The 16,448-nt window shown below is 30.5% G+C and overlaps 1 protein-coding gene across 1 annotated transcript in view; it reads right to left on the bottom strand.

The window, feature by feature from the left end:
* LOC143249469 (sodium channel protein para-like) overlaps window positions 1–16,448 on the bottom strand; it is a 182,529-nt gene that overhangs the window by 42,817 nt on the left and 123,264 nt on the right. Inside the window, exons 14-15 of the mRNA XM_076499372.1 lie at window positions 11,688–11,941; window positions 5,349–5,522 (exon numbers count right to left, since the gene is read on the bottom strand). Of these exons, the coding sequence (XP_076355487.1) occupies window positions 5,349–5,522; window positions 11,688–11,941 (428 nt within the window). The remainder of the gene's footprint in view (window positions 1–5,348; window positions 5,523–11,687; window positions 11,942–16,448) is intronic.

Genomic DNA, 16,448 nt, shown 5'->3' with positions numbered 1-16,448 from the left:
CATGATTTCAGATTTCACTACCATCTGATGATGTAATGAAAGTTATATCTGAGACCCAATGTTTACATCTCAATGCCAAGATAATTCCATCAGTGAGATGTACGTTTTCTATTCTAAGGAATAACCATCAATATTGTAAAATCCTCTCCATGAGACTCACCACAATTTTCTTTACAATTCTTGCATTTATAAATTACTTCACTATATGAGCTGAAAGATATTTACTCTCTATTAATATAAGAATTAATTTTTAAACTTTTTTGATCTAAAACTTAGTTGAAAATGATTGGATTTTAGTGGCACATGAAGAATGTCATATCTCATTTCCCTGCCAAAAATGGCCCATGTCTGTTGATAATAACAGACATACAAACACATTTTCCAATTTTTGGAGGGCTGAATATGATTAAATCTATGTCAAAAAAAAAAAAAAAGAGATCTACTAAGTGCCTCTCTAGTTTAATCAAGTGTTCACTTAGTATGTTACTTACGTTTTTATATTGAAAGAGTTTATGTTAATATTTGTGTGTAAGTAGTTAATCCAAATTATAGTTTTCATATTATGCACTTAGAGAGTTTTCTCCTTTCTTATTGTAAAGAGCTCTTCTTTTGTATTTTATATTGTATTGTAAAGGGTTTTTATTTTGTAACTTTGTACTTCAAAGGTTTTTTTTGTATGTGCTAATTGTTTAGTTAATTATTGATGTAGCAGATCAAAACATTATTGCACTTGTGAGTTTCATGTATGTAAAGGTCATTCAATGTGTTACCAGGTTGTGTATCCCATGCCTTTTTTGTTACACTTACATTCAGTCTAATTGATCAGGGTAGAGATTGTCAAGTAATTTTGACAAACTGTGTTGTAAAAGTATAAATCAACCTCAAAACAAACCTACATCAGCATATATTTTAAATTTAATAAAATGCTATTCATTTTTAAGAAATTCTTTTTTGGAACACATTCTACTGTAGGTGCTACATTTTGTAGCAGGGATCAATTACATGATCTGTTTACTGTTTTCTGGAAAACTTTTATTGTGCCATACTTTATCTTACATATGTGCAATGTGTTTACTATTGATTTGTTCCTTTACGAGAGATGTGACAATCATGTACGATAAGCTCCAACATATATTTAGCTGAGAAGATATAAAGGAAGGGGTAATGAGTGTAAAACAGCTGTCCATGTAACATCATAATACAAGCTTTACTATGTATTGTATAAGTTTGTTATATTTATAATGTATAATTAAAAACACTATTCACCCATGAGACATTTGAACCAAAACGTTTTTCCACTTAAAAATGGTAAATGGACAACCTAAAGCTAGTGTAGTAAATTACAAAAACAGCATTCCTGAATTATGAATTATATTTTGTGTTATGTATAACGTCTAAACAAACAGGTTGTTGACACCTACAAAGTTAGTTTTGCTTGTCAAGACTAACGTTGATGTCCTAATGTGGTGTGTATGTCTGAACCATCACAACATATTAAGCATGCATACATAACTTAACTATGTTGCATTTAATTAACAGAGGTATAAAATGTTGAACACTTTGAAAGGTAAAAATATTTGTTTTATTTCAAATTATAAACGTTAGAGTGGAAAATCCTGCTTGCAACAGAACTTTGATACTGTAAAACGAATTATGCTGCAAGCTACAGGAAGGACATCTCTACAAGGAATTCATCAACAACACATGACCAGCACACTGATGGTAGGCCAAATGCCCATCAAAGAATGAAATTAATAAACAAAAGCAAGGCCATAATGCCCAAGGTCCTAAAGAGCAAAGGGCACAGAAAATTTGTAGCTCAGTGAAGATAACTCTCAGTGACACATTACAATTAAACTTGAAAGGGAGTAGTAAGGTAGAAAGAGTGAAAAGTAATACTGCTAAAGCCATCTAGTGTACATACAACACAAGAACAATTAGAGTTGAAGATGATTTAAAGATTGACCATGAAGCTAAGAAACATCTCTTGGGATATTGTCAGACTAAACAAAACAAAATGCAAATGAGAAGAATTCGGTGAACTAGTGAGAAGCATATGGATCCATGAGCTTGGAAAAACAGAAGAGAACGCAAATGCAAAAGACATAGCATACATGATATATCCAAGACTAAAGGACTACAGTGAAAAGTCTGAAACACACTCAGAATTATATCCTGGAAACTGAAACTTCAGGGAGATACACCATTTCAGATAATACAGGTGTATGCACTCAAGCTAAAGAGACAGGTCAATTCTATGTAAAAATGCCACTGATAAAGATAAATGCAAATACAACATAATTATAGAAGACTGAACAAACCTGTCAAAAAGACAAGAAGCAAAATACAAAATTAAAAGAAATGAATGAAGAAAGAGTAGAGAAAGGCAGTACACCAAGGAGGTATACACAAGCCTGGATCCAACTGAAAAATCAAAAACTGAAGAGGTCATCAGTTGAGAACACATCAGGAAGAACATAAGTGTTGGAAGTTTGTTCCAACTACTACAATAATTTGTACCAGCCAACAGTTACTGGCCACAGACACAGTAAAAACAAGTCCAGTAAAATAGCAAGCACTACCAATAACAGAGCATGAATTGAAAAGAGTAATGAAACAAACTAAGAAGAGAAAAGCACCAGAGATAGATGGGGTAATAAGTGACATACTAATAGTAGGTAAGTTATTTAAGCAAAATATATAATAAAATACTCCTATCAAGAAAAGTACAATCCAGATGGAAAGAAGCAAAGATCATTGTTATTTGCAAGAAGGAAGGCCCTAAAGATATAAAGAATTATGGAGGTATCAGTTTACTGTCACATATGCACAAAATATTTACACAAATTTTTAAAGACACAATAGAAAAGATATTAAAAGAGAATCAACTAAGAGAATAAGCTGGCTTTAGAAAAGGGTTCTCTACTGTTGACCACCTACACACGTTATATTAAAGTATCAAAAAATCAAATGAATTCAATTATCACTTTGCACAAGATAGAGTGATCATGAAGAGTCACTTGACTTAGTCAAGCATAATGCCATCTGTAGAAAGATGGAATAAATTAAATGCACATAAACATTCTTGAAGACATCTACACTGACACAACTGCAAGAATCCACTTGGACAATCATGTATCGAACAATTTCTTGATTAGCAGAAGTGTAAGACAAGAAGACCTTATATTGCCTATCTGTCAATCCTTCCAGTGTCCAGGCCGGGTGAGTTTCCCCGTGTTGAGTCAAATTAAGCCACAGGCTCCACACCTGGTGGTGCCCTTCTGTCAATTCCTTTAAGTTTCAGCTTTGCAACCATACTTCCCCCGGAACCCAAACACTTTGGTTTCCCGGAAGCTGCCCTAAGCTATTTAAAGCAACATTGCAGGAAGGTTTTAAATAATCAAAGCTAAAGGAACATGACATAAATATAGATGAGGAAGAACTAAGAAACCTTAGGTTTGCTAATGATATGGCTTTATTTACAGAGAACATACAACATATGGAACACCAGTTCCTCACACTGAATGAAGAAAACACAAAGATCAATTTTAAAATACATAAGGGAAAATTATAGGACAAACTTGGATAACAGTAGTGAAATCAAATTAGAAAATGAACAATTACAAATACCTCAGGCAAACAGTCTTCATGAAAAATACAACAAAAAGGTAAATACTTATGAAAATAAGAGCTGGCTGAAGCTGTTTTGGGAAGCAGCAATCGATTTTTCAAGACACAAACTACCAATAACCCTTAAAAGAAGAGTATTCAACTAATCTGTTTCACCAATCTGGACATAAGAATGTCAAACTAACCTGGACACTCATTAAACAGCTTGACTCAAGATTGCAGACAACACAAAGAGCAATGAAAAGAAAGATTTCTACTGATCTTTGAGCACAGAATTTCATCCTAGATCTTGTTTGTTTTGATTCTGCACCAGATTCATTGACTCAAGACAACAGATGGATGAAAATAATAACAGAATGGCAATGCCACAGAGGGAAGAGTTCAGGAGGTATACCACACAGAAGATAGCATGATGAGATCATAGAGAAAGATGGTATTACAAGGTGGAAGTAAGCAGCAGATAGACAGGCTTGGACTTCTTTGACAGAGGGCTACCTACTCCTTGCAGTGGGCAGAGACAGCTTAGAATGAATCAACAAATGAAATTAAGCTTTACTTTACAGGAATCTTTCCCATTTGAAAGTTCATGTGATATCCTAATTTAATTGAATGAACCACTTCAGTAGGTAACTATGGTAACAAAAACTTTGTGTTTCACTTGATCAATGTTCTATATTATGACTATATCCACAGTGTGTACAGAAATTGTGACCGTTCTGATATTAAGTAATGGGATAGAAAATACGTAGTACGCTTGCATACCATATTGGCATATATTTATTGATTTGCTATTGTTTTTGTAAAATTTCTAAAACTGGAATTCTTGCAAGGTTTCAATGGTTTCAAGCTAACCTTGATTTAGTCAAATCTAGGTATATAATTATTCTCCATCTAATATTTCAGAAGAAAAAATGAATTGCAATTCAAGTATTTTACTTCAAATTAAGTAACAAAACTCACATCATGAACAGGTGAAAAATACAGTTTGTAGTTCTAAAAGATCTCATAAGCATGACTACTATGATAGCAAAACATGCTGCCTAATGGACATTTATATGATTTTAATAATAGCTGTGTATACAGATAAAAATGTGAAAAAAAAACTCCATCATGTAGCTTGAAAATGAATTCTCAGTCGGTATGAATTTGATATTTAATGTGAAATTAGCTTATGTTTTTTATAATCAAAACTATCACCAACAGAGTAAAGTCTTATACAAAGAAGTTTATTTTATGTAAGAAATAAATTATATTCATATAAAATAGTAACAAATTTTGATATAATTATATGTACAGGTGCAAGTTTATTTTTATTCACTAATATGATTAATCTAAAGTACTGGTTTTTACAAAAATACATTACAATATTTCTGTCACATACACTATAAGAGTATGAATATCTATCATGGTTTCTTAATTATTATATTACTAAACATGTCAGGCACATGAAATTGGGCTTTTTCAAGTTTCGAATTTAGCAGACATGTAAACACATACTTTTAGTTTGATTAATTTTAGGTAATCTTGGATAAAGATAAACAATGGTACATTACTAAAAATAATCTTAAAAACTAAGAGATCACAAAATCTGTTACAGATAACTAAAATTCCAGTTTTACATGACTAAGTTGATAGTCTAGCCAAATAGTACTTATTATTTGCTTCAAAATAACTCACAAGACAGAAAATAAACATTAAAACCTCAGTGAGTTACTTACCAGTCGAAAGGATCGAAGCACTGATAGCCCTTGTATATTTTCTAGAGTGAGTTCCAGTAAGGATAAAGTAACAATGATAAAATCAAAAATGTTCCACCCCTCTCGGAAATACGTTTTAGGACTAAGAGCTATGAGTTTCAAACCAGCTTCAATAGCAAATGTTGCAGTGAAGAACTGTAACAAATAGCAAAAATATTACAAAGAAAGCAATTGAAATAAATGGATATTCTGTTAAATTACAAAAGGTCTTCAGCTCAAGATGCTTCTTTTTTTTGGGTGTAGTTAATGAAGGTTTGTTCATGTCCTTTTGAAAGCAAAATTAGTTATTCCTTCTTGCTCAGATGCTGGTTTCATCAATGATCTGTCATCAGAGAAAGTATGTATTTATAATCAAACACATATTATTTATATCAAGAATGTATGTACCCATGGAAAAATATAGTATAAACAATTTTTTAAAAAATGTTGAAAAGCCTGTTTAATTACAATAAACAAGCATAAGTACTTGAAATTTTCCCTGCTTGCAACCTAAATTAAACATATATAAAACAGACCCAAAAATTAAAAAGAACAGGTATATCATTTTCTATACTAAAAATGTTTATTCAATTTTGTTCTGTAAGCATCATGCACAATAATATAAATAAAAATATACTTTTACATATGCAGACTACTGTAAAACCTCTTGTTATTATTATGTTTATTAAAAAACATACATTAAATGTAAGTACAACAGCACAATAATAAGGGAACATCTGATTTCTGGCTATATATATAAAATAGAAGTGTTAACTTTTTTCTTAACTGTTTTAATTATGATGCATACAGATCTAAAGGCATCTGATCTATAAACAAGTAAGTAAAATTACTGATGAATCAGCATAATTCAGAAGGCCTAATATTTGTAACAAAAATCATTTTGACTGATGGTGTTAGTTACTCATATTCTTCTCAAGTTGTCTCATCTGCTACGAACTTTAAGTAATACACTTATAAATATAGCATAACAAACCCATCTTTTCATTTTCTCAAGTTAATACCATGAAATATATGAAATAATACTTTCAGTTTAAGTGCTGTTTTTATCATAAATATTTGATAAGATTACATAACATTATGAGCTGTAATTAAGTTTTCAAAACAGCAATTCATTTTCAGACACCAGCTACTACACTTAGAAAACTCTCATATCTATAAAAACAAAAGGTTAATAAATGTATATGCTATGCACTGTTTAGATTAAATATTATAAAATTCAAATAAAATTGCAATGTATAATTTTTGTTGTTGAAAAAGTAAGAAAAGCAAATATGTATGATAAAACTTATTAAATATTATTTTCAAACATTTCTATGTTAAAATCATTTGCTCATGAATATTTCACACTTAATGCTATAAGGATATTCACAATAAAATTTGAGCACTGATTTGACACATTTTAATGTATTTATATATTGTTCTGGAAATTAAATATACCAGTTTAAAAGACATGTAAATATTGAACATGACAACTTGATTCATTCATCAAACAAAAATTATAAAATTAAAACCTAATTAGACCTTATTCATCAGCAAAACAAAATAATCAGAAATCTTTGTCAATATGTGAATTTAGAAATATAAATATATATTTATTTTTCATCATTGTTCATGTTGCAAAAACGTATGGCTCTCTGTTGGCTAATTTACAGTTTAATTTCCTTCAATACTTAAATAAAAAACCTGCATTTATAATTCATACGATCTGAAAATTTAAATTGTTTAGATATCAGAACAGAGGAAAGAGAAGACTTTTGGATGAAAACAAAAGTTTTGTGGGCTTAGCAACTAAATAATCTATACATTTCTCAATCACTTATGTGTAGGTAACACAGTCATGAGCACAAACACGGATCAAACAAGACTAATGCACATGATAGTTTAGAAGTTTATTATCAAACAAAGGTTTATATGCTACCTTAAGAGAAGTGTCAGTTAATAAATTTACCTCTGTTTTATCGAATAGAAATACAAATTTGATGAGAAATCCATACTAGCTATCATTTGCTATCTGTCACCATTTAACTGTAAAACAACAATAGCAAATGTGCATAAGGATAAGGCTACCCTAAAGTTCTGTTTATTACAATTTATAATCAGAGTCACTTCTATACAGCATTAACCACCTAACTATCAGCCATTCTTATAAGAGGTTTATCAGCAGTAACATCTTTATTACATAATGTTAGGTAACATAATCACTTTAAAGTTACACAGCATCTTATCCTATAAATGCAAATGTAATTTATCCCTTATATTTATTCTCCCATTAACCACGTATACATTAGTAGCATTGATACTATGCCGACTGTCGATTTACAATTACCAATAAGTAAAAACCTAAACTTCTAGGAATATCCAAAAATTAACTGGAAATGCACTAAAAATGTAATTAGTACATCAGCAAAGTTTTACATAATGAGAATAAAAGAATATTTAAAAGTAATCTTATTTATAAATAAGATAAATAAAGTCTAACACACAATCAATAAATATATACTTACACAAATTCATTATTAACATCACTGAGAATATTATGAGTGAGAAAAAAAGTCATTCAGCATTTAGGTTACTCACACAATAGACGTCTTAGTAGAATTATCTGTAAAGGTGTAATTTAAAACGTCTTACATATCAAAACAAATTGGATTTTATTGGAATGTATTAAACCTTTCAGGAAACAAGATTTACAAGCATGTTAAAACTGACATACAGACATGGATGTAAATAAGTTTTCTCACACACTGGTGTTCACTGAGTTAAATCAAACAGTATTATGTGTAAATTATTTTGGATTCTAAAATTATATAAAACCCCATACAAATACAGGTTTATTGAAGAGGCAAAAAATATTATACTAAGGAAAAATCAATTTTGAGAAAAAGATACTGTAATATTATCAAAGAGTAAAACGTTATTAATCTCTTAATTAATTTCATTGGAGGTAAAGAGAATATGAAAAACTTTGAGAATAAAACAACAGAAGCTTTTTATTTTAGTCATCTTTATAATAATCTTCTGTGTGAGAAGGTGAAAAAGTCTTTCATCAAAACCTCAAGTAAATAGTTCAGATAAATTACTACTCTGTGTCATTAAACACAAGACCTTCTATAATGATGTAACTCACTAAAATTATCACTGTTTTGCACTAAACAAATTTTTACAAGTCGTGTATTTTTTTGATTTGATAATACATTTGTGCATTTCATCCAGCATACCTCCCAGCAGATACGAGAAACTCCAAGGGGAGGTAACTTCAGCTTGCAAGTTGCAAATTTGTATTTATTCAGAATAGAAATTTTATTCATTCAGAATCCTTCTCAGAAAAACTGTAGTGCAGCTTTGTACATCAGTCATGCTTGTAGATACAAGGATTATATTATTATATCAAATTATTAAAGTTTTAGAAATACAGCAATACAAACTTATTCACCAGACATCACATTAGAAAGAAAAAGCTCTTCCACTAAAAACAAACCACAATATTATGTTATTTATATTATATTTAACATTGTTACATTTTTAAGGATGGTTGAGGTATTATTTTAATTTTTTGTATGTTCTTCATATTGTTACTGCTCTAGATTTGACAGTTTGGCTTAATATATGTACTTAGAACCAACTTAAATATCCTCAGTGGGCCAAATCCTGTAGTCAAAAATACAATTAACAGCAATCTATACACAACTGTAATCCTTATAAGCAGAAACATATATTTAATATGGAATACTTACTGCTAGACTTAACTATAGTTTCACTTCAAGTACAAAGCTTGCTCTGATAAAATGTTAATATTTATTAACAATTCTAAATACTATTTGATTGATTAAAAACTTTATAATATTGTACTGAAAATTAAAATTTCTTTAAAGGTATAAAAAAATTAACTCAAATTGCAAACAGCCATAATAATTTTAACAAATGACTTTTTTCAGAGATGGAGTTAATGTCCCAGCTAAATGAATGCAAGTACAGTGTCTAAAACTGAAATATTTCAACAACCTTGGCCTTAATTGAGAAAAAAAATATTTTCTCCACAAAACATAATTTAATAAATGATCAAAATGCTATGATATGTATCCAAATAAGTTTCTTTATCATTAACTACACCAGAAAAATCTCATTTTGCTTTGAAGAAGCACTCTAAGAAGTCTGAATTAGAACATAAAGTATTTCTTGGGACTTATTCAGAAAACAAAATTATATTTAATTCAGACATAGTACTTCATACATTAATGAATGGTTCTTTTCCCATTTCATTCAAGCAAAAAGTAATAAAATTAAATATACATAGATACACAGATATCTTGACAACCATTATATATCTTACCATAATTTCTTTCTTCTTTCCATAAAAGAATTAGATGTTTTAATACTTTATAGTAGAACGTATAAAGATGTGCATGGGTTTGGCTCCCACAACTGTATGTATATACAGTTAAAATTATTAGCAGAACATACATGTAACTACACTCAAACAGTACAATTCTGAGAATGCTCTCTAGTAACCTTGTGGACATAGTAGCATACACAGCAGTTGTCTTTACTCTGAAATAATTTACTTTCTTCAGTGGAAATACATGTCCCTTGTTCTTTGCATAGCCCTAAGAAAAACTATCAAATGATGAGTCATGCCCTGGAATGACAGTTATTTTTTTGAGATTCAAACACATCCACAGACCAAACAACAAATGTTATTACATTATGTAAATTTGGTAATGGAAAGTTATAAATAAATGTTAAAAACACAAATTAATTAATTTTTTTAGCTAGCTTTCATTTAAATAGCAGAGGAAATGGTTTGTCTACTAACTCATATATAAGGGCAGATTTAAACTGAGACTGTGCAATGGTGAAGGCCAGAATAAAGTAAATGTAGAAATTAAGATCTAAAAATAGTAGAATTAAAAGCAAAATATTACATTATTCATATGTAACTTTTGGGGTGGGCACAACAAAAAGTGATGTCTTTTTGATAATATGAAACAATTTAAACATCAGCATATAGCCAGTAAGAAATACTAGTGACAAAACATATTTAACAATCAATTTGCATATATTCCTTACTTTCTGTACCACAACTTGGATTGTTAACTCTCTTAAAAAACTTCTCATGCCCTTTCAGAATTATAAGCAACTCTACATGACCAAGTAGGATACAGCATAAAGGCAGGCCAAAGGAAATAACATCAACAGAAAAATTGGTTACTTACTTGCTTACAAACTGTAATGCAGAGAATGTTTTATCAAGATAAATGGTTTAGTGTAATTGAATGGTCATAATCTTACACACACCATCAAGAAATGTGCAGAACATGAGTGATGCCAAGATAACATGGTTTTGAAAGCCAAAGCAAGCAAAGTTTTATAAATGCCATGCAATCACTCATAGTGGTTTATATTCACAAATTTCATAAAAAGAGTTATTAGTAAATTGATATCCTCAGCTGATTGGTTCTGTGTTATCATCTGCATATGTTATATTCATCATCTGTTTGCACTAGTTTTGATTTATGCCAGTCCTTTAAATTTTAAAACCAGTTCAATAAACATTACACACATAACTGATGAGCATGGCACTCTCATAACTTCTTAAAAAAGACCAATTATGCAACTTTTTTTGTTAACTTATTATTCCTAACTTACATCAAATTATTAACATATAGTCTCCTTTTTCCACCAGTTCTACTGTAAAAATAATAAAATCTTATCTGAATGACAAAATAAAACCATTTAATAAAAAATCATTCACTGAAAGAAATTGTATAACATATTTACTGCATCAGTATCATTACAAAATTAAAAAATAAAAACAAATTTTATTTCTATATATAGTTGATGTTTCAAAAGTAAATATAAAGCTAAAATAGAAAACATTGATCACTTAGTTTTAAAGTATTTATAAATGTAAAAACGAAAATATTTTATGAACTATGTACTATATTTGCAAAGCTTATTTTATTCTTTGATCTATGATGACGAGAAAACCTAATGACGACCAAAGAAGGTTGAAACATTGTTTGCTCCTCTACATAGAATTTTCTCAACCCATACCAGCCATTTTTACATGTATATTTTATTCTTTACACAGGTTGTAAACATTTGAATCGAGTACATTTGAAGAAAATTTCTGTAACAAATTAGAACATTAAAAACTACTGATGGAAAAAGACGTTTCAGTCAAAACTACCGATGGAAAAAGACGTTTCAGTCTCAGAAATACATATTCAATTTATCAAACTTTCCTTTTGAACAAAGATGCATAATTGGTGTTGATTCAATACAACTGGGCAAACTTACATAATTTCCCTTTTTTAAGACGTTTTCAAATTCTTTATTCATATTGTCATGGTCCATGGCCATGAACAGAGTGTTGACTACAATACAAAGTGTAATAAACAGCTCTGTGAAGGGATCAAAGACGATGACTGATACAAACTCTTGGAAGCGAATCCAACACCAGCAACAGTCCCAAACACAAAAGATGTCTACATATTTCAAGCATTGTGCCATGCAACGGTCCTTAAACTTTATCTTCTCTTGCTCCTCTTTTTCTGTAGGAAAATAATAAATAGATACTGAATAATGTTTAAGTATGAATGTAGCTGAGCCCATGGGAGCTTGATGCTATTCTACTAATAAAACTTTCTATGGTGGTTCCCATGCATTCATAGCCAAAGAAGAAAAATATCCCAAAAGCTCTAAGAACTTGTAACTACAAAACAGTAACTCCTAAAAATGATAAAAAAGAACAGGATATAAAATATTACCATAGTGACAGAAAAACAAAAATCTGTTTCAACATTTACTCTGTTATTTGTATACAGTAAACTTATTTGTGTCCAAATTATCAAGATTCAGTTTTGAGATGCTTTGATATACTTCTACAAACGTAATAGACAACTATATATTTTAAAGCAAAATCTGTTGTATGTTTGTCCATTAACTTCTCATGTATTATTTGACTAATCTCCACCAAACTTGAAGTAGCTTAGAGGGGTGAAAATTTTGTCTCTTCATCTGTCATGCTGATAACTTTGTGCATATAATAGTAAGAATAATTCTGAGGCTAGGATGGCAAAACTCTTGATAGACAATAAAATCAAACTGGGTATATGCAAGTCCCACGTTTAGTATTGCTAGCACATAAAAATTCTGTCCAATCGCTACCCTCAGTTACAACCCTATAATAACCAGCATGGTTTAGTTGGGGCATGTTTCAATTTTGAAAGTGCTCAAATGAAAGCATGCTTCTTCAGTTTAGGCTAACAAAGCAAAAACAAGGAAGACAGTCCAAAGAGAAAAACCTCAACATTTGTATAGAGGTATATAAAAGTGAAACTATACATTTGTCTGTATGCTATCTCTTCACACTCTATTTGGCCAATCTCCATCATCTTAGCATGATGATTCTCATGGACCCCAGAAGAAAAGTGAAGTGGTCAGAATTCCCATCAGGTTTCCAACAAAAAAGGCATACATTTGATTTTGCCAAACAATTTGCAATATGTGCCCTATTTATGTGTTTTTCTACAGTATTGTAACATCAGCCATTCCTTTTCTCTAAACGATTGGAAATCCTTCAATAAAAGATATCTTCAAAGCTCATGAAACTTCATTGTGACACAACCAAACTTTTAGGTTAATTTTGGTAATGATTAAATATGTTTCTATTTCAATGTGAGGCTTACTTGACTGTGGAGTTTTCAGAATTATGTTTAAAACATAATAATGATCAAGAAGCGCATCCATACACCTTACACTCATAAAGTAGAAGTGTATACTTTACCAATAAAGCTTTTTCCTATGACATTACAATTCACTGATAAATATGCTTTGAAAAAACAAACATAATCTAATACTGTATTGTACATGGTTTATCAGCAAGTATAACTGTGAGTGCTCCTTAAAGTTAAAATATATATCATTAGAATTAGGACCTTTTGTGTTTAAACACAGAATGGGTGAGATGAGCCACTCGAACTTCACCTACACATCTATTAATAGTCTTTATTTTGAAAAGACTGGTAGATAGAATTATGCCACAGTCTTGGAGTAGTTTAGTATTTGGCAAAATGCACAAAAGTGATATTCTCTTAACTATCTTGAAGTTTAAAATTATTGAACTGTCAAAAATGACTATTTTAGAAATTAAAGAGACTTTAACCATTAAAAACTTTCATTCAAAATAGAATGCAACAGACTACTGTTCTGTTATTTTTAAAAGTGCAACTATAATGAATATAGTATATTTAAAAAGTACTTAATGTTTATTTTAAACAAGAGTAGCTGATGAACTGATGCTTTGTACTTACATATACAAATCACTTCTGTAGCAGGAAACTGTACAAGGAACTAATATAAACAACTGATCACTTCCCTTGATATAAAATTCAATGTAAATGACTCTAAGTTCTCATTTGATTATTAACCCCAGTGTAAGACTAGAGGGAATGTAGCTAGTCATGACCACACACTACCAACTCTCAGGCTATTCTTCTACCAATAAATAATAGGAGTGACCATTAAATTATAATACCCACCCTCAATGGCTAAAAGGTGGAACATGTTTGGTGGAGCAGGATTTTGAAAATTGCAAATCAAGCACTCTAAACACTTGGCCATGCCAGACCAACTCAATGTTTAATTATGCAATTCAGTTAAAAGTATAACATGTCTGTAAATATGTCACTAAGAGTTCAAATATGGTAGTATTTGGTATTAAACAGGATGGCAATGCCAGAGATTAAGTTTCATTACCAGTTGAAAAGATACATAAATACAAATGAAGCAATTTGGAGGATATTTGAATATCCAATATATGAACATCATCCAACAGTTATGCTTTTATGTGTCCATTTAGACAATGCTGAAAGAGTATTCTTTAATTATGAAAATATATTACAAAAAACTGAACAGCAACCTAAAACTAATTTACTTCCTTTTTCTGAAGTATGCTCTGCTGATGAATCTACAAAAACATTATTGTATTCAGAAGTACAATTGCATTTCATATGGAAAAAACCAACAAAAAAAGTGGAAAAAATATCACAAGGTTCCAATGTAGAAAGCCATACAGGTATCATATTTAGTCCTGCATTAGGAAGAGTTTATACAGTACATTCAACTAATTTTGTGGTGCTTTTATTTGAAACTGTCATTGAACACAGTTCCTGGTGCTATCTCCTTCAAAGATCTGAAGTGAGTTAATAGTGAATTATGCAACAGTTTAAGAGCTGCTTGCAGTTTAGGGTTTTGTTCTTGTTTTTTATGAAAAATGGCAGTTGCTGGAGCAGTACACTTGAAGAAGTAGCTGCCAGGAACTTACCAAGAAATCTGAGATTTACTTGCAGTGGTGTTACAAACATACAGTATCTCAAACCCTCTTCAATTGTAGGAACATCATAAAGAAAGTATGTCTGAAGAATGCAAAGTATATCAAAATGTAGAGGGCTGCTCTAGGTATCGATCTCCAGTGTTATGATGAAGTATTTAATGAAGTCTTAATCATCTTTGAAGACAAAGTTTTACAACTAGGTGGAAGATTACTCCAAGATTGTGTCCTACCTTCACCAGTTAGGGCTGAAACAAACAACTGCTACAGATTACATCAAGGAAATATTACAAAATATGGGTGATCTTTTGCAATTTGTTACTTAAAATGAAAAAAAACTGACAGAAGATCCATATTTTGCTGACAAACATAGCAATGTTCAAAAGGATAAAGTGGTGTAATGTTACTTGATGTTCCAGGTGGAAGAGGAAAAAAAATTTTGTTCTTAACTTGCTTCTTGCAAAATCTAGATTGCAAAAAAAACTGCTTTCACTGTTGCATCAACAGAAATTGCAGCAACATTGATTGAAGGAGCAAAGACAGCTCATTTAGCTTACTATTCTTAATTTATCTTATGCTTGACAAGCCAAATGTGGTATAAAGAAAGAGAGACCAAATGCAAGAGTGCTGAACAAATGTAAAATGATAATATGGGATGAATACATGCACAATGACTCACAAAAATGCATTTGCAGCTTTAGATAGAACACTGAGACATAAGAGAAAAGGATATATTATTTGGTGGTGTCACCTTATTACTATAAGGCAATTTTAGACAAACTCTCTGTATTATTGTAAGAGATACAAAACTGATGAAGTACATGTATGTATGTATGAAGTCCTCTTATATATGGAGCCATGTTGAAAAATTGACCTTCCATACAAACATTCAAGTGTATTTAAGTGGTAATAGTGAAGCTGGTTAATTTTCAAAACTTCTTAACTCTGGAAACAAAAAGATTCCACTCAATCAAACAACTACATTATTATTCCAGACAAATCTAGTAACTTGGTTAAATATGCAGAAGAGTTAAAGGAAAAAATATTCCTCAATATTTTTCAAAATTATCAATAGCTGTATAAAATAGCAATTCTTGCACCTCGAAATCATACTGTTTATGATATCAATGATTAATTATTGCAAAAGATTCAAAGACAAGAATTCACCTACAATCATATGACAATGTTTCAGATACAGATGAAGATGCTGTAAATAACCCAAATTCCTAAATTGTATTGAACCACCAGGGATGACAGGACACATTCTGAAATTAAAGGTTGGTTTGCCAATAATGTTGTTGAGAATTCTTAATCCTTCAAAGTTTAGATGATGAGACTTTAGTGCCACATGTTATAGAAATAATAATTACAACTGGTTATGCCAAAGGTGAAAATGTCTTCATTTCAAGAATTCCTTTGCTACTAAGTGATTACCTCTTGAAACTTAGAATGCTTCAATTCCCTGATACAATTTGTTTTGCAATGTCAACTGATAAGGCACAAGGTGCTGGATTGTTTCTAAAGAAACCATGCTTTTCAGATGGTCAGTTCTGTGTAAGATGTTCAAGGATTGGATCTTGCCAAAACCTGTTTATATTGTCAGAAGATGGAACAACAGCTAATTTAATATATCAAGAAGCTCTAATTTGGATCATGTAATTTTTGTCTTGAACATCAAAAGTTTAGATAAAAATTCGAATGTTATGAAAATTGCACATTTAAATAAA

Source organism: Tachypleus tridentatus, chromosome 4, assembly GCF_004210375.1.
Source record: "Tachypleus tridentatus isolate NWPU-2018 chromosome 4, ASM421037v1, whole genome shotgun sequence".
Classification (NCBI taxonomy): Eukaryota; Metazoa; Arthropoda; class Merostomata; order Xiphosura; family Limulidae; genus Tachypleus; species Tachypleus tridentatus.
Note: the sequence above shows the minus strand (reverse complement) of the source record. Positions and strands in the feature narration are given on the sequence as shown.